General features: G+C 45.1%; 1 protein-coding gene across 5 annotated transcripts in view; it reads right to left on the reverse strand.

Moving 5' to 3' along the window:
- Trpc3 (transient receptor potential cation channel, subfamily C, member 3) overlaps positions 1–23,468 on the reverse strand; it is a 77,660-nt gene that overhangs the window by 30,210 nt on the left and 23,982 nt on the right. For all 5 annotated transcript variants that reach the window (XM_039103015.2, XM_008760941.4, XM_039103014.2 and 2 more), the window contains exons 2-4: positions 17,387–18,158; positions 9,248–9,436; positions 2,112–2,276 (exon numbers count right to left, since the gene is read on the reverse strand). In XM_039103015.2, coding sequence (XP_038958943.1) covers positions 2,112–2,276; positions 9,248–9,436; positions 17,387–18,158 — 1,126 coding nt within the window. The remainder of the gene's footprint in view (positions 1–2,111; positions 2,277–9,247; positions 9,437–17,386; positions 18,159–23,468) is intronic.

The raw sequence follows: 23,468 nt of genomic DNA on the forward strand, positions 1-23,468 counted from the left end.
TGTTAACTCAGTCTGCCACCCTTAAAAAGATTTGGTTCACATCTGGAAGACTAACTTCAAGCAAATATCCAGAACCTTAATTGGTACAAATGACTAGAGAGTGTTAAGTATTTCTGAATCTGAATGTGCATGCACACAGACGTGGTTATCTTTCCACACCAGACTTAGAAAATCAATCAATGGCACAATTACACATCTTGGCGCCGAGACAGCCGCAGAGCCGGCATTTGGCAGCACTGCCAAGGTGCATGCTGTGTCTTGGGAGTGGCCAAGCCTGTTTTTCTCAAAGGTTGCTTTTAATATGAAAATAAAGCAGTATACTCATCTTTAAAATGGGCTCGCTCTCTCTCTCTCTCTCTCTCTCTCTCTCTCTCTCTCTCTCTCTCTCTCTGTGTGTGTGTGTGTGTGTGTGTGTGTGTCTTACAGTATTGGAGGCAGGGTTTCATGCACACTATTAGATAGACGATTTAATGCTTAGCTTTCTCCCCAGCCTAAGAATTCCTAGTAGAGCCTGAATGTCAGCATCAAGGTCATTCTTCTAATGTACTCCACCTTGGATTTGTACCTACATTTCTCCAGCTACCTAGATTGGCTGTCTAGCTAGTCCAGGGGTCTTCTGGTCTCTGACTTTCCAGTGTTGAGCCTGTAGACACATGCCTTCCGACCTAGCTTTGAATGTGGATGCTAGGAACAGAACTTGGCTCTTTATTCTTGTGAGGAAAGCATCTCATTAACTAAGGTACCCCAGCCTGATTACTCTCAAGTTCTCTCTTCACTCTGTGAATAAACACAGGCATGCATGGGTTCCAGGGATGGCTAAGTTCCTACTTTTTTTTTTCTTATGCTGAAATGCCACTACAGAGTGAGCTGAGCTGTCATTTTATATGACGCAAAGTGTGCACCCCGAGATGCCCACCGCATCCCTAACCTGCTCTAACTGACTGAGATATCTGAAGAGACGGACTATTGAGTACCAGAACTTTGTGATGTGTTTCCTCCAGAAAGGGAAACTGGTTGGGTTATAATTTTCTGCTCACTGCAGGCTCTTAGGTGATTTATGTTCTAGTCTTTAGTGTTTAGGTATGTAAAGAACTGTAGAGTAACGTCCCCAAGATACATTACAAAGAATCCAACAGGCATCAAACTTGGTGAGAATAACAAGCTTTCTACCTTGTTTCTACCCTGTGGGGGGCAGATCAACAAGGAAGTAAAGTGAATAAACGTTTTCACACATATAAACGCCTAAGAAGACTGCTGGGCCACAGGGCAATGATAGACTTTCAGGGTCATTTCTAAGTAACCTTGACTGATTCTGCCTGAAACAGATTCTGATTGAGAGAAAACCAGACCTGAGAATACAGGCATGAGATTAAAGGACCTGAGGGCAGCTCCTCTCAGGGAAGTGCCCTTCATTAGCGTGCCAGATTCTGTCAGCATAACCTGCGTTCTCTTCCACATCTTGTGTAGGGGATTTCTTAATCACAAGTTAGCTCCACTTGGGCAGGTAGAGAGGAAAAGGCCTCAGAGTGATCAAAGCAAAATTAAGCAGTGCTGAAAAAAAAACCCGACGCTCACTGACCCCAATTCTCCACACGTTGGAAGCTTCTGGAAGAACAAAGGGCTTGAGGACCCACCATGGATGTGACGGAAGCTTAAATAACACTGCTGATATCCACGAGCTTAACATTCAGCCCCAGGTGCTTCCAACGGGCTCAGATGTGTGCCCTGAAAGTAGTTGGCTGTTTTGCGGTTCCACTGGCTATGGCTGTCTACTTCCCTTCCTGCAGCCAGCGCTGGCCATGTTCTCCTCAGCACATACCACTAGAACTGCACACATGCTTCTACACTCTGGCCATTTAGTCCTTCCTGTCTACCATGGGGATTTCCACCTAAAAGCCTGACTACTGCATCATGCCTGCACATGTGTCTTGCTGGTGCCAAGTCACCTGACTCTACTCTTGACTTGATCCACTCGCTGAAACATAGAGCATTTGTTGGAGTCACTTAAAGTGCAGAGCCAAGGAGGTGGGGGCCTGAACCCTAGATTTCGCATTTTCCCAACAAAGATACACATTTCACCAACCCCGGAGGGAAGGTGGTGAGTCTAGTACCCTGCTACAAGGTGCAATCCAGTAGCCGATGGCGAGGAATGGAAGGCCCAAGGCCACGACCAACACGACCAGACACTTGATAGCGATGGTCTGCTCCCGAAGGCCCGAGAGGTTCTCGTACCAGATGGTCAAAAGCTGCTGTTGGCAGTTGGGGTGAGCCACAAACTGTGGGAGCAGACAGAGAGAGATGTTAGCATTCCCCTGTCCACATGTCTGTCCAGAACACAGCCTATTCAAACCCTTGCCTTCCCTTCACCATTCAAACTTGCTTCCTATCAGGTAGACACCAAAGGAGAAAGTTGCTGCCGCCCCTCTTCCCAGTCCTTGCTGGTAGCTGACTCCTCCTGGCAGTGGTGACGTTGGATTTCTTTAGTGAAAGCATGCCCCCACCATGCTGCCTGTTGGCGTCCTTGTATTCATTTCAAATCAGGAAAGGAAATCGGTTATTGTGCTTCTTGTCCGCTAGAAGTAGGGGAAATGTTAGTGACTTTCATGAGTTACTCCTAAAGTACTACATGTCTGATGAGTATGTAAGCCGTGCACAGAGGAGTTGTGTGCACTGTGCTGGGTGTGAAAAGATCTGCACAGTGGTTGGTTATGTGGGTGTCATGCACGGCCCACATCAGCTCTGCTCTTAGCTGTTGACTTAGCCATCTAGCCCTGTTTTTTTTTTTTTTTAAAAACCTTGTGCCAGGGTTTCTACACACTACCTCTTGCCTCTAAAACATTTTCAGTTTTCTGACTCAGGGTCTCACACTGTAGTCCAGGCTGGCCTAGTGATTATTTGCTTCGTTGGATGACTTAACGTGAAAACAGCATTGCTTTGGGTCAAGCTCAGTGTCTTCTTCAAGTTCACATCTTGAACTCCTAACTCCGTGTGCTCCTAAGAGTTAGGGCTTCGGGGCTTGTGTGGGGCCTGGGGATGGAGCACGTGAGATGGAGATATTGGTGCTGCTGTATAATGACTTCCCCCCACCGTGCATGTTTTTGCTACAAGTGAAGTCATCAGTTCTCAACTCAATTGGTAGCCCTGGCCAGAAATAGCTCTGCTGCCATCTTAACCTCAAACTTGCAGCCCTTGCACAGTCAGAAATGAATTTCTGTTGTCTATAAATCACCGTAGCTATGGTGCCTTGTTATTGCACCCACAACTGATCATCCCACCATTGCTGCCCACCAAATCTCTGCTAAGTCTTCTCTCTAAACCACTTACTCACTAACTTTCTCTCTTGCCTCCTTTTTCTTTTAAGACAGCATCTCACTCACTATGAGCCCAGCTGGTCTTGAATTTGGGATCCTGCCTCAGGCTCTCGAATGCTGGGATGAAAGATAACCAGCCCACCACACCCTGTAAGTTTCACAATTTTGCATCCTAACGTAGTCATCAGGGGACCTCCTGGGAAAGGCTGCAGACATTACTAAATCAGAAGAGTTCTCAGGTCTGTGTGAGGCCTCCTTGGATTCTGCCAAGAGCCCAAGATCTCTACTCCCGCCCTGTGCCATTTAGATGTTTCTCTCCTGTCTCTCTCCTCCCCCTACAGATCCTGTCTATTGTATTTGTTCACTCACTCTCTAGAATGCTTGGTACCCTTACTATCAACCAGCTACTGCACTGGCATTTGGCACAAGATAAAAACAGGAGAATTCGTACTACTTGCTGTCATCAGCTATCATTTCTTTAGAGCGCACAGTAGGCTGCCAATAAATGCAGTATAAAAGCCATTATAATAAAACTCTGAATGGCACATCCTTGTCAAGGCAGTAAAACACTATTGTCTTATAAGCACTAGTGGAAATGTCTCTGTTAGTGAGATCCAAGCTGCATGGATTCAAGCAAAGCCTTCTAGAGTCAGCAGCCAGGGAAGATGAGGACAAGGAGCCAGGTATACTAGGAGAGACCCAGGTCGAGCACGGAATGTCATTGTATCAGATTACTGCTATGGAGTTAACCATGTACTTTTCTTGAGGTCAGGGTAAAAACCCAAAAGTTTGTTCAAGGTACAGAGTACAATGCTGAGAAACAAGTGCACTGTGTCCACTTGGATGGATGAGCTCACTTCCCCTGGGAATATCTGCTTGCTATGACTTGAAAGCATTGCCTCCAAAATCCCGGTGTTGTCATGTGACATTCTGAGGAGGCGGGAGTAGGGAAGAGTGGCACCAGCAGACAGGCGCTGTCCATTTGCAGTCTCAGCTAGTTAGCAGTCTGGAGGGAGGCAGACTCTTAAGTCTAGTTCAAACCTGATCTGGGTAACCGATCAAAAACAGCAATCCAACTAAGAGGTGACACAGCCCTTGCTGAAGGATGAAGATGCTCACAAATGAGCCACATGGTGTTTATCAGCTTGCTCTGCCACTTTTCTGCCGCACAAGGATACCGTTAGGTTCCTACTTGTCTTTGCCTTCAACCTGGACCCACCCCTGAACCCTGAGAAGACACATTTCTGTTTTGTAACTCATGCAGCCTCAGTTATTATCAGAGCAGCACAAATGAGCCAAGATGCTGCTATTCTTGGGGCTTAAACTTCACAGAAATTGTATCATCATCATCACCACCACCGCCGCTGCCGCAGCCACCACCACCACCACCGCCACCACCACCGCCACCGCCGCCGCGCTGCCACCGCCACCACCACCATCACCACCAACAACAACACTGTGTCATCCTCCTCCTCCATACCATCATCACCATCATCACCACCATCGTCATCATCATGTGTGCATGTGTGTGTGAGCATGGGGATGCCATGGAGCTAATATGAAGGTTATAAGACAACCTGCTGGTTCTTTCCCACCTCTATGTAGGATCGGGAATGTCTAGGGGTTCCTGTTGCTGTGATAAAGACTATAAGTGAAAGGAACGTACAACTCTCAGGTTGTTTTCCATCACTGAGGGAAGGCGGGGCAACAACTCAAGGCAGGAACCTGGAGGCAGGAGCTGAAGCAGAAGCCATGGAGAAATGCTGCCTCCTGGCTTGCTCAGTTTTAAAAAATAATTATAAATATTAACTATACATTTAAACCCAGGACCATCCGGTGGTGCCATTTTGTCAAATGGCGTTTCTCTTCCCAAATAACCCTGGCTTGTAGTAAGCTGAGAGAATAAGCAGGACACAGGGGATTGAGTTTAGGTGGCCAAGCTTTCACCGCCAGCACCTTTACTCACTGAGCCATCCCACCAGCCCGTGTTTGCTTGTTTTGATTTTGAGACAGGGTCTTAACTCTATAGTCCAAGTTGGCCTGGAGCAGAAATCAATCCTCCTGCTTCAGCCTTCCCCATGCTGGGATTATAGGTCTGGGCCACCCAATACTTGAGGACAGAAATAATGGTTTGGTTTGGACACTTTCCTCACACTTCTCCCAGGCCATCTTTAAGCTTCAGGGTGTGCATCAGGGCAATGATTACCCTCTCTGCAGAGTGTCCGTGAGGTGACCCACATTGATCCATGTGGCTTACATCACACTCGGCCAACACTTACTATATGTTAAATCCTAGCATTTTACCTGTTATGAAATTCAGCCTAACTGGCCTGTTTCCTATAAATAGGAGCACAACCCATGTTCTTCTTGAGATAATACTGTATGTACTGAATCCATAAAAATCCACACAAATAGATTTCCCCAACAATTTAAAACTTCTAATACAAACACATAACGCACATCTTAAAAATAAAACCAATCCAATATTAGCAAGTGAGAGCAGAAAACCCTAATCCATCAGGAGATTTCTTTCCCCTTCTTTTCAATAACTTCAAAATAGGACAGAGACCTTTATCTCTAAAACCGTTCTATTTCCTGGGAAAACACCCTTATGATACCGCACTGCCGCAGCCAGCTGCGTCGGCTTCTCATGTTGTTTTCAACTTCAGTGGACCAGCAAATTGAAGTCATTACAAAAGTAATACCCTGATTTGAGATTTTCTGATTCAAAGAGAGAATGACTGACACATAAGAATATTTCAATCTTTCAGTGGAATCAACATTTTAACAGTGTTCCAGAGCGCATGCGCGCGCGCGCGCGCACACACACACACACACACACACACACACACACACACACGCACGTCTAACAGGATGCAAGCTGAACAATCATGTTCTACAATCTCTACCACTGTCCCCCAGTGAGCACTGTTGTGAAAAACCCTGGAGGAGTTTTGCCTTCAATAGTATTGCCCTTAATAACACTGCCATGTTAGTTACATGTGTATTTCTCATTCTCCCTCCATACCTTTTTCAGAGAAACATGCTGGTGGATAACTGAACATGTCCATACCACAGCAGGTCTAATTTTTAGATTTCTTTTCTGTTTAGGATGAAATTGGAGCACTTGGCGGGGAGGGGCTCTGGAAACGATTTTTTCTCTGTAGCCTAGTTTTACAGACTAAAGAGTCTACCGTATCCCATCATCGAATTTCCTATAATAGACATCACCCACCATGAAGTAGGTGCAGCTGAGGCGTGTAGGGGAGGGAGAGACCAAACTCTGTTTTCGAATCACAGAATAGCAGAGACCAATGATCAAAATTAGAACTCAGAGGGAGCTAATCATCTCAGGGCAGGAAAGACCCAGCATAGGATCTCCGATTTCACCAACATCATCAGTACCGTGACTATTCTTTGGGAATGGGGAAATAGATTTGTGAACTAGCATTTATTTATTTTGGGGACAGCTGGGACAGGTTTCAAGCATGGACCCCCGGCTAGCCTTGGGCTGTTGGCCTTCCTACATCAGCCACTTCAGTGCTAGGATTACAGTCATGCTCTGCCACACCTAGCTGGTGTGTTTACCATTAAAGAGTTGGAAAATTTTGCTTATTTTTAATTAAAAACGCTCTTTTAGATTTATGTATTTTATGTGTACAAGTGTTTTTGCCTGCACAAATGTATGTGCACCATGTGCATGCCTACGGCATGGTTGAAAGCCATTGTAAATGTGTTGAGAACTGATCCCAGGACCTCTGCAAGAACAGCGAATTTTCTTCACCACTGGAGACTCTCTCTAAACCTCCTTTCCTTCAGGTTCTGTTGATGATCTTCTAGTCTACAGAAGTTCCAAACTGTATGTTGTCAAGTGGTCTGTATTTTTTTTAACAATTGTTTTTAAAACAATTAAAAAAAACTGTATGTGTATAGGTGTTTTATCTGCCTGTGTATCACATGTGTGCCCACAGTGGCCAGAAGAGGGTATTGGTCCCCTGGAACTAGAGTTATGAATATGTGTAAACCACCATGTCAATAACGGTAACCAAACCTGGGTCTTCTGCAAGAGCAGCAAGTATCCTTAACCTCTGAGTCATCTCTCCAGTCCTTCAAGATTTCTAATATTATTGTATCAAAAAGTTTTCCTAATAAGCATTAAATCCATATATATACATATGTTAATTGGTAACAAATTTATTACTGGTGATGCTGCACACTTTACATCAACTTGCTTAAAATTAAGCCAGACGTCACTCTGCAGGGTGGGTTGGCTACAGAAGCATCTGCAGATGAGCTGTTTCTGCTAATCTGACACTTTCTATGGAATGATAAAAAGCCCGTGACAACTGAAATCAATTTTCTCCTCTCAGGTGCCAAAGAAAGGAGATTCATATTGCAAGAAGCGTGACTCTGTCTGGACACTTTTCTAAAAATGGCTTGCTATCAATCGTGTTCAAAATTATCTTTCCTCCAACATAAGGAAGACCTCGCAGGAAGAGGTCTCTGAGGGGCATTACATTATCTTACAGCTGATCTGTTCCTCGACAAGTTGTTTTATTTCAATTTCTAGTGAAAATCTTCCCTTGTCATTAATGACTAGCCCAAATCCCGTGGTAATTTTGTATGAAAGTTTCCTGTACTGTGGTGTGTGTGTGTGTGTGTGTGTGTGTGTGTGTGTATGCTCATACCTAGAAGGAAAGTGTGGGAGAGAGATCTTTCTACACCCTTGCTTTGTTTTAGAATGTAAGCTATGTCTTGGGTTCCAATGATCAGAATTAAGGGCAGGTTTGATTTGCAAGAGGTCTTAGGATAACTGGCCAAGGACTCAGGACATTTCTCCTGCTAGTTCCAACATTGGATGCTCACAGAAGAGCCAAAATTGGCCCGAGGTACTCCTTTATCAGTAGTTCTGGACTTGGATCTAGGCAAGATTTCTGGATGTTTGGTTTATATAGCTTGTCCCTTTGTTTTTCCTTGCTAAATCTTTTTCTGAGAAATCAGTCTGATACTAAGGGGAGGACTTAGAACAAGGAACACAGAATTGTCTTTGATACTTCAACTTGCTTAAGAGCTACTCTGATACGAGTTTCTGTAATGGAAATGCTGTAGGCTAATATTTAGTGAACCATCACAGACGAGTCCTCGTACTAATTGCTTGCATGGTCTCACATGGTCTTCAAACATCTGTTCTTTTCCCACTTTACTGAAGAGTATCTCACAGCTTTGGTGCCATCCACGGCCAGTCAAGAACCCATGGTGACATCAGAACTTGAACCCTTGCAGATGGATCTACTGCCTGTCCTTGTAAGCATGGCCACACCAAAGGAAGAACAGAAGACATGGCTGCTCACAGATGACTCTAGATGCCCCTTCCAACAGCTGCTGCTTCATGATTTCTCAACTTCTATCTTTTATTAAAGGTTTAGTTTATTTTAAAAATAAAACAACCTCCCCACACACATACTCATACTTTTAAAACAAAGGGTTGTTGTTTCTGAGACTGGCTCTCATGAAGCCCAGGGTGGCTCCAGACTTACTAGGTAGCTGAGGCTGGCTCTGAATGCCTGATTCTCGTGCCTTTACTTCCCAAATGCTGGGGTTAGAGAAGTGTGCCGCCATGCTGTTATTATTAATGGCACTGAAACCTACAGTTTGAAGAGTGCTTGGTTTATTCTAATCCATTTAAATTACACTAAACCCCTAAGATACATAAGATAGAATCCTCTTATATGAGGAAACTGAAAGGGAGAGGACATCTATTCTTGACATCAAGAAATCTTGGGTCTTCAAAGGATAGCACTTGAGACAGGTCAGCACCCAACAGTCTTCCACTTTACCTCAATGCTTCCCTCAATCTCTCTGCCTAGTCTGTTTTCCCAGTGTGCCTTGGACTGCAGTGTCACCAGTTCATGTCTGCAGATGAGTGGCCCACTCACCTTTTTGACTTCATATTTAATGGCAAGTTTGACCCGACTCAGCGACGCCTTGTGCCCGTGTCTCTCCAGGGGTTCCACCGATTCCAGATCTCCATTCAGAATGGCTTCCACCTCCTCTGAGTCCCGGCACAGGTCCAGCACACCTACTACGAAGTCTTTGCACTGCATGGAGAGCTTCCTGTAGTCATTCTAAAACAAGAGGTTTGGTGTTTAATGCCAAGAATTCCCCTCAGTCAGTGGCAAGTGCCCGGGGACCTGATGTGTGCATAAAGATGTCCCTGCTCTGGGCAGGAAGATGCAGCCCCTCTAATACAAGACTGGTTAAAGCGGATACAGATGGATTCGCCTGCCTTCACGAAGTTTCCTTAAAGCTCTGAAAAGTACATGGACCTGGTCTCACTTAAATGTGGAATCTTTAAAAAGTCAAATCCTTAGAAGTGAAGAGTAGAAAGGTGCTCAGCCAGAGGCCAGGAGGCAGAGACAACTGGTCAAAGGGACAACATGCTAATTTGCTTGATTCACCAGTTCAGCATTGCACACTATATGGCGTTTCATATGCCACAATGGGTTCAGTTATTATTTCCCAATTTTAAATTCTCACCGTAAAGTTTAGACTATTCTGGAACTCACTGCATAGCCACAGCAGGCCCTAAATCCTCCAGATTCCACCTACCTAGAACTGTGACATCAGTTGTCTACCATCACACCATCTTATAAAAGACAAAACTGCTCCAAAAAAGCCAGGCATGATAGCTCACAAGATGAGGACTACCATGACTCTGAGGTCTGCACGGGCTACTGTTTAAAGAGGCTGTCCAAACAAACAAATAAAAAAATAGCTCTAACAAAAATGCAGTATGCATACAAATCACTGCTTTATATTAAAAAGCAATTGAAGTTGAATATCTTCATGCCACGAGCGCTCCTGTTGCCTGAGGCATCTGGAGAACTGCCAGGATCTCAGCCCTAGAGAGCACTGTGTGATGCTTGCAGGATACCGGGGGGTTGCTCTCAATGGGCTGCAAATTTCTGAGTTGATTTGAAATCCTCTCTCTCTCTCTCTCTCTCTCTCTCTCTCTCTCCTTCTCTCCCTATTTTCTTCCTCTTTTGTAAAGGTAATTGGTCACAAGGAGGACTCCTCTTTTATATAAAATTTTGTTTTGGGGAAACCCTAGAAAGTCCCATATACCAGGGATGTGAGAGGCTTCTGGGGATGACCTTAGCAGAAATGCCCAACAGTGGGGAGGAGATGAAACCCAAACAGACCACCTCCAGGAGATAGACATGGCCCCATTGAGGCATGGGGCCATCCACCCATCTTCAAAATTCTTAACCCAGAATTGTCCCTGTCTAAAGGAAATGCCATTATGGAGAAGGGACTGAAGGAAAGGCCATTCAGTGATCAGCCCAACTTCCCACGCGCAGGCTCCAAACCCTGACACTATTGCTGATGCCGTTTTGTGCTTGCAGACAGGAGCCTAGCACGGCTGCCCTCTGAGAGGCTCTGCCAGCAACTGACTGGGACAGAGGCAGGTACTTACAGCTAAGCACTGGACTGAGGTTGGGAACCCCAGTGAAAGAGTTAGGGGAAGGACTGAAGGAGCTGAAGGGGAAGGGGGCAACCCCATAGAAAGAACAACAGTGTCAAGTAACCCAGACCCTGGGGAGCTTCCAGAGACTAAGCCACAACCAAAGTGCATAGATGGGCTGGCCTGTGTCCTCTGCTGAAGACGTAGCAGAGAACTGCCTTGTCTGGCTTCAGTGGGAGAGGATGTGCTTAATCCTGTAGACTTGATGCCCCAGGGAAGGGAGATGCTAACAGGGTGAGGTGGGGGGTGGATGGCTGGGTGGTGAAGCAAAGGGGAAGGGGGATGGGGGTCAAGAGCTCATGGGAGGGGGACCAGGAAGGAGGATAACATTTAGAATGTAAATAAATAAAATAATTAATAAAAACAAATACAAAATATTGTTTTATGAACAAAATTTCATTTCATGAAGAAAAGAAAGACTGGCTAGGTGCCAGTGCCGAACACCAAAGTCAAAACAAATTTTATCTTTTTGTACAAAAATGGTTACTTTGAACCTGAAGCAGGGCCACTTCTATAATGGAAGGACACACACACACACACACACACACACACACACACACACACACACCCCCGAAGCAGCAGGTTGATGCAGAAAATCAACCGTATATGACAATCTGTCTAGTTTCTTATCCTTATCCGTGGCCTTTCAGGAAACATTGCTTCTCAAACACAGATCTAATACCAACAGCATCGGTGGCACCAAGAACCTGCCAGAAACACAGTTCGTAGGCCCTGCCCTGAAGTAGAAACTATGGAGACCCAGCAATTCCATGCAAGTCAGAATTGGTGGACGACTGACACTGAAGAGGGGGCTGCGGCTGGTCCCGGTAGAGAGACATCTTTCTGGTTTGGCTGAAGGGCATGTTATCTTTCCTTGCAGAAATGGAAGGAGAGAAAAGGCTGATTATATGGAATTGGATTCTCCAGGGTTACAGAATATCAATACCTGAGAGAAACATTTCCAGGCCACTGGAACTAACACTTTGCTAAAAATAATCTGTGAATCTTTAGTTCCATTTGCATATTTACTTGTGTGATGGACGTTGGTTGGCAGCCTCCCTGCTATCTTCTGAATAGAACTCTATTTTTAGCCCATTGGATCCAGTTAAGGTACTGACCATCTCCTGGGGAAGTGCTTCATTTTTGAAAACCCCATTTCTACCTTGGTGACTTTGACTGAAATTTTAGCCTATAAAGTTAAACCAGACACTCTATAATTCCAGCATTCAAGAAGCTGAGGCAGGAGGACGGAAAACTGGAAACTAATCTGGGCTATATAACCAGACCCTGTCTGAAAAAAATTAAAGTTAGTCACATAACTTAATTGATGCCTTGATGAAAATAGAATTCCTTATACTGTTGTGTTTTGAGACACTGTGCCTCGATAACCAGGTGATACCTCACACAGCAGAATTTCTAGGTTTCATAAAAAAACAAAACAAAACAAAAAAAACCATTCTAGAATGCTCCAGTTCCCAACCTCTGGGTGGCAACCCCTTTGAAGGTTGTGTATCAGATATCCTGCATATCAAATAATTACATCATGATCATAACAGTAGCAAAACTACAGTTACGAAGTAAGAATGAAATAATTTTTTTTAAAATCTTTTTTCTTTTTTTTTTTTCGGAGCTGGGGACCGAACCCAGGGCCTTGCCTTGCTAGGCAAGCGCTCTACCACTGAGCTAAATCCCCAACTCAGAATGAAATAATTTTATGATTGGCAGTCACCACAGCATGAGGGACTGTATTAAAGGGTCGCTGCATTAGGAAGGTTGAGAAGCTCTGCTCTAAAGGGGGATACGAGGGGTCCCAACTTTTCTCCCTTAAATACTTAGATTTGGTAAGCAAAAGCCATACCACCAACTAAAATAAACAACAAGAAGAGAGAGACTGTCTGAAGGCTGCACAGACCGGAATAGTTCACTTCAGATATCAGTAATTCAGACAGAGGATATGACACTTAATCCTTATTCCCTCACAAGGGAACAGATAAAATGAGTAAGACCTCAGTCTCCACTCAAGCAGTCTCCGGTTTCTGTGCAGGGTGGGTGCCAGTTAAACATTCATCTGCTTTCCCTTCCAGAAAGCTAATGCAATGTTTCATCATAGTATACAGAAGTATTAAATCCACGATGCTTCCTTCCATAGGAAGTTCCTTTCCTAATAGTGATGGAGATGTAATTTCCATGGCTTCCAGCTTGAGACTCAAGGGATCCTCTTCTCTCGGTCTCCTCAGCAGCTGGACTAAAGGCATGCAGCACTTCACCTGCTAATGGTGGTTTCCTCACTTCAGTCACGGCTTTTCCACTATCTATCCAGAGTGCTCAGGGAAAGATGGAGGGCCCTGGCCAGGTCACCCTGAGCTCCTCCCTGCCTCTCATGGCTTCACAACTCAAATCAAACAGAGAACCGAGCTCTGCCAATTCAGCTCTGTTGAGTCACCTTCGTGACCCTTTCCCAGCCCAAGGGCCCTCTTTACAAAGTTAATAGGTGATCTGAGCAGAAACTCAAACTCCAAGGGCCTGTTAAGCCTGAGGCAGAGCAATGAACTCCAGTTTCAACTCAGCCTCTCCACACTCCCTATAATGCGTATGGCTTAATCTACATTCTGACCCCTTTTTATGTGAAAGAGAAACACTGACATTCAATGCCAAGCAAGCACACAGCTCCAGGCCTCTTTCCTGACAGTCACAGGGAAAGCAGAAATCTGAAGACCAGGCATCCTGGCGTCCTGGGCCCAAGCAAGACTCCTATCCTGTACCAACTGTGTAATCCTTTGGAATTTTCTCAACCTTCCCCATGAGGAGAGTCCTCCCTTCTCTTTGTCCTGAGAGGACTACATTCTGAGAGCAAGTTTTGAGTGGGTGTAGGAAGCTTTGAAGTGGTTCTGTGTCAGAGCGTATGTTATTTTGGACATAAACCCTAAGACTGAGGCTGGAGAGATGGCTCTGTGGTTTAGAGCACTTGCTGCTCTTCCAGGGACCCTGAGTTTGGTTTCTAGCACTTAAATCAGAGTTGATAATCATGCATCACTCTGGTCTAGGGGACCCAACACCCTCTCCGGCCTCCGGGGCACAAGGCATACACATGGTGCAAACACATGCAGGCACAGCAAAGAACTTAGACACAGAAAGTAAAAATAAATAAATCTCAAGTAAATAAAACCTGGGACTGGAACCCAAGATGCTCAGATGTGCATGACCTTGGCCTCGGCTGCCCCACTTGTGAAAGGAGAGGTCTCTACGACTCGAGGTCCCCAGCGTCTCCTCCTGCTGTCAAAGGCTTTCTAACTTTGGGTCATGTTGCTTTTCCTTTTCCTTTCTAGCTCTGCTATGAATAGGAACTGACATTGCTCTCTGCTTTGAAAGAAAAACTGAGGCACAGGGAAGGCCGATAGCTTTCTGTTGTTTGCTTGTTTATTTATTTATTTACTTATTTACTTATTATTTGTTTGTTTGTTTACCAAAAAAAGTGTATTCATCACCAGCTCAATCAGAATCTGGAAATTTCAATTTGTCTTCTTGTATCACAGTAACTGATAGATTTCCTTGCCACTGACGGGTGGATGACCAAATCCAAGCCCTCCTTTCTCAGAACAGCAGCAGACGTCCTTTGCACATCTGAATTGTTCCTTTAATAACATGTCACTGGGCTGTCCTTCATCAATTCATCTAAATCTATGACCCTGAGTGCTCAGCCTCCTGAGATAATGACTTTCACCCGTTCTCTGTATGCTCCAAGGGACTGTGGGAAGTGTGCAGAGGGTGGGAGAGCACACAATCCAGGTCACTGAGAATATGCTAGGAATAGGTGTCTGCGAGGGGAACCATCCCCTGCGCTTCTCCAGGGAGCAGTGCACCGTCTAATTCTTATTTTCAGGCCAGGACTCTGAGCTGTAAATCCCTCTGGGAAAGACTACAGTGAACAGCACAGAGCAGGGCTAATTAGGTTACCTGCTTGCCTTAGCAATGCTTGTCCTGTCCTGCCGTGGCACAGGCGAGCTGGGTTAGTGCTCTGACTGTCTAAAGTGCTGACAGACGGACAGAAGTATGAGACAAGAGGGCGAAGGAGAGAGGGGTAAGAAAGAACCAACCAGCATAGCCAAGGATGGGGGACAAAGGGCATGCAGTGAGGCAGAGTGGCTCCCTGTCTCCAGAGACCGACTGCCAAGGAGCTGCCCTGCTCTGCCTCACAGAGGGCTCTGCGACTCTCAAGCTTGCCCTGTAAACCAAAATGGAGACTGTCCAAGACACGGATGTTCGTGCATAGCCTCGGCTACTGTATGGAACCTCCGGGACTCTTCTGCTTTTTCACTCGAGATGTTTACCCACCTCTGGAAGGCTCTCAGAGCAAAGGAGATTCTAATCTAGGCATTACTAATATGGACTTAGCTGGCTTCAGGGGGAAACTATGAATAACAAATTCTCCTCTGTCGCTCCACCGAGAAGATTTCTCTGGGTGGAACTGCAAACATCACCATCTTTAGTAAATTATTAAAACATAATCTTAGAAAATATCTCCTTTTATGGAATTTCTCTTGCAGAGCTTCAACATATATCAAGCAAAGTATGTAAAAAACAGAGTCCTGTGATGTTTGAAGTGTCAAATGAATTTAGAATTATGCTTGTATGACTATCTCAAAAGTTAAGAAATGATGTCTCAAAACATTTTTTCCTAGGTACTTTTCTACTCCCTCTGATGAGTCTGAAGCTTTAAGTTTGCCCTCCCTGTGCTCCGTCTGAAGGGCCTGAGGCCTGGTGTGCAGGTGCTCTCTGTAATCCAAGAACCTGAGAAGAGGAGGAGGAGGGTCAGGAGCTCGAGGTCATCCTCGGCTACATAGCAAGTTCAGGGTTAGCGTGAGCTATATGAGACCCTGTCTTTTCAAGTAGTACACACTAGATGTACATATAGGGATAGATATCAAGCGAGACCCATTTTATTCTTTGATTTTCCCACATTTCCCCAATATTTAACAACCAATGGGGCAGTTTTATATTAGAAAAAAAATCAGGAATTGATTAACACGATGGTTACACTGAGGACAGAGCTCCACCAAGACACAGCGAGGGCTGACAAACACTGAGGGAATTTGTTGTGGATGGAAAGTGGGCAAACTAACTTGTGCCAGTCTCTTGAAACCCTAGAGAAAACAGATTTTCCTTAGCTTGAATTAGGTTGCCAATTGAACTCGAGAAAAACCCACTTAACTATGAAAAACTATACTAAGGTGTGAGCGAGAATAAACACTCTTCCTGACGTATGGAGTATCCATGCAGAAAGGCTTATTCCTCATCCTGTCTGATGTCGAGGGCCTAGTGCTTGCAATCCCTCCCTCGTGTAGAAAACAGGCGAGCGGAAGTCTGCTGAAGACAGCACATGGGGTTTTACCCAACAGTCAAGTACCCCCTTTTCCTTAGATTTAAGGACTAGAGCCATTTAAAATGCAAAGGAGGAGTGGCAATGGAATAAAATGTTAACATGATCTGTCGCTAATGTAGAATTTTTGTAAAATAATACTGATCGACAAAAACAAGTAACATCTAAAAAGCCATTAAAGCAGAAAATCTCTCTGATGCACAGATGACTTTGCTGTCCCTTTTGTTTGTGGGTTGACCCAACAGTCACTGCTCTAAATCTATGTTCACGGAATTCAAGGCGAAACATTCGTCCCATTAAAGAAGCGCCTTTAGCATCAACGACAACACAGCTCCAGTAGTGATCTACATTTGCTCTTTGGATGCTGGTTCTGGTAGGGGCACCCCGTCTTGACTCCGCTGGATGACACTGTCAGGTACACATGTATAGATTAGAAGTCATAGCGATCCTGGGGTACACGCGGCGTATGAAGCATGCATTGGACCTGGCTACATCTAATCGTATATAAAGGCCTGGGACCGTGAAGAGGACTTCAAAGAAACTAACACTCTATCGGAGGAAAGAAAGAGGAGCCTCACCTCACAGCGACACCAAGTCCAGAGTAAAAAGGAAATCTGTCCATGCTGCGTGACACCATGCAACGGAACAGACTTGTCAAACCCTGCCTCTCTTTAGCAAAAGGGGACACTGAGTTTCTGGCTTTTAATACTTATCCAGGACACAGAATGGCCCACCGCACCAACTGCTCACTAAGTCGTTTACTGGAGTCGTTTTACGTCTCCAGTGTGAGTCTGAGAGGAGAAAAACCATTACAGTGGTTCCTTGGAGTTTAAAATGCAATGCGAAAAAGACACTATGGCGGCTATCTGTAATCTTGAGAACTTGAGAGGCTGAAGCGGAAGAACTGCTGTGAATTCCTGTCTATCAAGGGCTATGTAGCATGAGGACACCCTAGGACCCTGTCTAAACCAGAGAGAAGCTGGAAGTGGTAGTACGGTCTTGTAAAACCGGCATTTGGGAGGTTGAGATAGGAGGATTGCTGTGAATTTGAGGCTAGCCTGAGCTATAAAGTGAGGATCTCTCTGAAAACAGACAAACAAAATCCCAACAAATTAACAAGCACTGGGGCAGAACTGACTCTGGCACAGCAGGCGGGGGCTTCCACAGGCCTACCTTGAACTCCTTCTCTATGTTGGCCAGCTTGGCCAGCTCATTGCTGAGTTCCAGCGCTGTGAGCACAGGGTCCTCGCTGGACAGCGACAAGTATGCTGGGCTGGCCAGTCCCTTGTAGGCATTGATCCTAGACCTTGAGTGGCTGAAGGCATCAAGCCTTTGCTTCTCAGCACAGTCGGCGCAGCGACAGAAGTAGTCGTGTGGCCGCTCGATGCGTGCACCCTTGAGTAGCAGCAGGTGCACCACCTCGTATTTATGGCAATGCGCAGCCAGGATGATGGGCGTGATGTCAGGTGAGAAGCGTGTGCCATCCTCGTCGTAAGCATAGAAGTCGTCATCGCGCAGTTCTTGCTCGCAAGGGCTGAGGGTCAGGCGCCGGCTGGCCGCAAAGCCTGGGTGGCCTAGGATGGCCTCCACGATGCGCACATAGCCTTTGCTGATGGCGAGCAGCAGCGCATCACCGATACGCGCCAGGTTCTCCTTCTTCAGCAGCAGCTCGGTCACCTCCAGATGCTCATTGCCCACGGCCAGCTGCAGCGCATTCTGGCCCATGTAGTCCACGCAGTTGACATTGAGCGTGCGAGACTCCTCCAGCATCTTGCGCACCACAGGGATGTTGCCGTACTCTGCAGCGTCCAGGAAGCGCTCCTCCTCAGCTGTGAGGCTGGGCCCACGAGCACCGAACATGAAGGCCGGGCCACGTACTGCCTGGCGCCTGCCCTTGTCACGCATCCCTGCTGTGCGCCACCTGGATGGACTGCCCTCCGACGACCTGATCAGTGGGGCGACAAAACAATGTGGGACTTTGAGGCCTATAGTTTTCTCCTCCAGCAGACCCGGCTGCAGACCTGAGGCCAGGGAATGGCCAGGTAAAATGCTAAAACCAACCACTTATCCCTTACTAACACAGGCTGCCTGAGCCTCAGGGAGGAAGGAGCCCATGGCCCTTCCCAAATGTAGATTCCGTTCATTCTCCCTTCACTTACAAAAATAACGAAATAATTTTCATGCACCTATCCCTCTCTGGTTAAAAAAAAAAAAAAAAAAAAACCACCACCACCACCACCACCACCACCACCACCACCACCACCACCACCACCACCGATACTCTCAGTATCCTGTTTCATCAGCCTGGAACTGCTGTGTAGCCTACAAACAGAGCACATGACCAGAGAATGTGCCAGGACCCGAATTTAACCTCTACTACCGGGGAAAGAAAAGAATCCCGAAATTAGTGTCTAGGGAACACTCAGCATCCACGTCCCAGGCTGGCGTACTGAATGAAGGTTAATTTTTGTCAAGCATCAGGATAGAAGTCTCAAGTTACCGTACATTAAGCCAAAATTTCACACATATCCAGGTATTCAGGCTGACTACCATCTTGCAAGCCTTAGTTTTAAGTTTTTCTCTTAAGGGGAAGACTTTTCCCAGTGAAGTTTTTAATTAATTAATTAATTTATTTTTGATTCATATTTGCAACGACCCAGGCAACACTCACCAAACATACAATCCAAGCATTAATCTAGATTGACTTTATCCAGAATAACTCCCTTTAATAAGGGTCGTTGCTAAGGCCACACATGTGCCCTTTGGACAAGAAGGAAAGACTTGATCCATGGATTAAAGATCAGTAGTAGATCTTTGTGCTGCTTTGTGAGTGTAGCCACAGGCGTGCCTCCTGGAGCTAGAACAATGTGGCCTGAAATTCTACAACAAGCCACACCAGCTGAGACCTAACTGCAGCCAAGCCATGTCATAAACTGATGCGTGCGGCAGCTTCAATCCACGTCTTGATTTTTATAAGTCTGGGTGAAATGAGAAGTTACAGCTCAGAGGGTGCTCGGCTCACTCCTGCTAACCTGAGTACTCAGAAGGCCAAGGCCATGTCTCCTGAAAAACAAAATAAAACAAACAAAACAAACAAAACAAAACCAAAAACACCACCACAAAAACAAAAAACAAACAAAAAAACCAAACAAACCCCCCAAACAAACAAAAAAACCCCAAAATAAAACAAAAACAAAAAACAAACAAACAAAAACCTTTAAAATAATAGATAATTCCAGGCTGGGTGGCACAGACCTCTCAGCCACTGGAGAATTCTAAAGCATTAGGACTTCAAAGTTCAAGGCCAGTCAGGGCAAAATAAAAACTAAAACAAGGTCTGGAGAAACAGGTAAAGTCTTGTCTAGCATGCGCAAGGCCCTGGTTTCAAACCCCAGTACTGCGAAAATAGTGAATACAGTGGAAAGTTCCAGAAACTGTAGGGGGTTTATAAATAAAAGCTTTTGCAAATATTCCAAGTCCTTGAAAAACATTGTGAAATCAAATGATATCATTTAGACATCGTGGTTGTCTGTAACAGCTCGACGATTTGTACATTTTAGTGGCCAAGTGCTGTACAAATATTATACAAACCTGTATCTTTAACTCTACCAAGTTCCGAGATTTTTTTTCTGATTCAAATGCTCAATAAATTTATTTTTTAAAAATATCTGTAGAACTTTTCTTTTGAGCATGAGCTATATCAAAAGGGACCAGCTAAGCTTTTTTCCACATTGCTGACTTTTGAAGCAAATAAACCAAACTTAAAAGTGCATGGCTGGGAGAGTGATGGCTTTATAGCTGTTTCAGAAGAGTCCCCTGCCCCTGGACAACGAATTCAGAGCCAGGATTTGAAAATTCACGAGAGGACACAAGCCTCCCTGGGGACCTGGCTAAATGAGGGAGCTTCCCCAGCAGAGGAAGCAGGGTGTCAGCACCCAGCTCTTCTCAGCTCTGTAGGTTCCAGACCCAGAGAGCAGCACAGGAGTCCTGGGTAGCTTCTCAGCTGAGAACAGGCAGTGGCTGCAAGCAGACCTAGATCTAGTGGAGAGGAGAACCAGAGATGCCTAGTAAAGGTGTTAATGTAACCCAGTACAGATCAGGCTTCTGGGACATCCCACTGCCACCACCTGACTGGTGTGGAAGGTCGACAACTGTACCTGAGAGAAAAAAAGACAAGCTGTTCTCAGCTGCAGTTTTCCTGAAGCTCTGGGACATGGGACTGAGAATAGGGGAAGGTCTCTACCCCACATTGTCACCCTCATGCACAGCTGGAGGAGATGTATGCATAGTTTAGAATTTATCAATGTCTGTGTGTTTTAATCCTGCTATTGACAGGTATCTTCGGAGTGTGGTGTGTGGGGTGGTAGGAGAGAGAAGGGAGGGGTTCAAGGTTGGCAGATGGTTTTCAGACCGGTACAAAGCAGAAAGCAGCACTCATTCACTGAAGGGTACAGAAGAGAACTTCAGACTCTATAATAAGGGCTCTAGGACAATCTTACACTATCAAGGATGACTTATTGGTATTAATGGTATTCATTTCATTGAGTCTGTTAACTTACTGTTGAGTTAAAAGCTAGGCTTTGAATGGCTAGGATTTCCATGTTGCTTAAAAGACCTCATTTCTGCCATTGGTAATTTAGATACTGTCTAAGGCTAAAAGAATATATAACCAGAGTATGTCCACAGAACTCCAACTTACATTTGGGGATGAATTATTATTGAAGTATCACACATTAGTGAACAAGATTTTTAATTCTTTTAATTTAATGACGTGCCTACAAAGAAACTAGTTATAAAGAACCTTATAATTTCTGCCAAAAGAGACTGATTTGAGGAAATGACTATTTTATGAACTTTCTCTTGGTATTTCTTATTGTTTTTACACTTTTTGCTCTTTTTTCAAAACAACTATGTCTCTTTCAATCTAGAACAACCTTACCTGTTCTAGAACTCACTGTGTAGCCCAGGTTGGCTCTGAATCCATGGTTATCTGCCTGCCTTAGTCTCCCAAGTCCTGGCATTACGGGCGTGAGCCGTCACGCCTGGCTAACATTTTAATTGTTTTAACGTGAGTTGAGGGATGGGATGCCCACACACCATCACTTGGTTGCCCACTGCTTTTGGTCATTCTGTTACTTGATAAGAGCAGCTAAAATCTACTCATGTGTCACAAATCTTATTTAATGCACAATTTTATTACCTAGAGTCCTTGTGTTATAAATTGCATATCTTAGCATTTCAAAGTTTTTATTAATATTTATTTTTCCAGAACTGTTATCTCCAGGATGTATACTGGAGGTACACTGCTTGATTTCAGTACTGTGGTGGTTTGAATGAGACAGGCCCCAGTAGGAGCAAACGTTTGAATGCATGGCGAGTGGAACTGTTTGGGAAAGACTAGGAGGTAAACCTTGCTAGAGTATGTGTGGCCTTGTTGGAGGCGGTGTCACAGGGACTTGTCTTTGAGGTTTCAAAAGCCCACACCACACCACACACCCCCAAGTGCTCCCTAAGAATCAAGAGGCTCAGCTCTCTGCTACTGCCCTGGCCATGCCTGCCTCCAATCTGCCATACTCCTCACCATGATGGCCTTGAAAGCAAGCCCCAGTTAAACTCTTTCTTTTATAAGAGTTGCCCTTGGTCATGGTGTCTCTTCACGGCAATAGAATAGTGACTGACAACAGTGACTCAAGTGTGAGGCCTGATCTCCCAATAAAAACGAACTCAACTATTTACCTTATGTTGTCACTTGAGAAAAAAAGAGATGAGTGAGTGCCACTTTTGTCACGTGACTCACAGACTGGGAGTCCTCTAACTCTTCCTACAGAGCAGAAATGGACAGAGAAGTAGGCCCCAGGGGGGGAACAGGTCTCCAGTGCCAGATGCCCTTGACATATTACTTCCAGCTTTTGAATAAGGAAGATGCCGAACTCTGATAATGTTAACAGAATGTATTTTTAGTTTCTCCCTCTCTTCTGACCCTCACCCAATGGTTGTATGCAGCCAGCACTCGGAAGGCGCTCTGAAGGAACTCCATTCTCACAAAAGAACACAGCAGTGCTGACTGATCTACAAGGCTCTGTTCAGGCTCCTTCACCACTGCTACTGTGGACAACCAGAGAGCTTCACTACTACAGACTGACCTCTCTCCCTCCTGATTTTGCCTGGGCCCATGGGAGGATGTGTGGGGAGGGCAGCTCTCTATTTGCAAGCCAGTGAGAGAACCTGACCGTGTCAGCAACCTGACCTCGGAATTCTAGCCTCTAAAACAGTCAAAAACAGCTGTCTCCTGATGTCCTCAGGGTCTTATTGGCATATGCAGAATTGAATAAGACACTTCACATTTGTTTAAAGAGAATTCTTAATGCTTCTTGGGATCTTTATTTCTGTGCAAACATTTAAGCTGATGAAAATTTCTTCTGGGAACTATTTTTGTTCAGCCATTGGGAACCTTCTGCCCACTCCATTCAGAGGCAAAAATTCGAGCAGCACTGCCCAGCTGTCCTAACTTTCCATGGAGTCACCTGACCTCTCTAATAGCGTTTCTACAGCCGTGGCTGAGTTCTGCTTGAAGTGTGTGCTAAAATACAGATTTCCAATCTTATTCCAGAGGAACCGATTCTACGTCTCCCTGGCATGGGACCCTGCAATATGAATTTTAAATGAATGCCATTGACAAGTTCTGTGTGTGCTAAAATAAGGGAGCCTGTACCTTAAACCAGCACAACTGCTCTGTATCAATGACCCTGGGTCACTGGGCTTTTCAGCACTTGTCACCCTGGCCCCGACAAAAGTAAAGTTGAAACGACACGTTTGAGTGGCAGAGGCTGAGGAACAGACAACCTGACATTCATTTCATTCCTTTTATTGCTGCTGCTACCACTTAAAAGTGGATCTCTGTGAGGTTTCTGCCAGAGCAGTCTACAATGTGCCTTTACCTTTGACCGTTTAATGACACGATTTTGATTTATCAAGAAGTGAAGCTTTTAAATGGGTTACTGAATTAAGCATCTGAAGCTGTTGCCTGTTATAGCATCCATTACACCTCTTAAGAGGATTCAAGTGCTAAGGCCAGTGACTCCTGCTTATCGAGAAGTCTCTTTCGATGTGGACTTTGTCTTCTCAGCCTCCGTGTATTTTATATAAGACTATTAAAGTCACTTAACTCTGAAAGCAGCATTTAACAAACCCCTCTTTAGTGCCACTGCTGCACACATCCCCATGTAGCCAGAGTGTTTCTTACTTATCAATCCAT

The sequence above is a fragment of the Rattus norvegicus genome, chromosome 2, assembly GCF_036323735.1.
Source record: "Rattus norvegicus strain BN/NHsdMcwi chromosome 2, GRCr8, whole genome shotgun sequence".
NCBI lineage: Eukaryota > Metazoa > Chordata > Mammalia > Rodentia > Muridae > Rattus > Rattus norvegicus.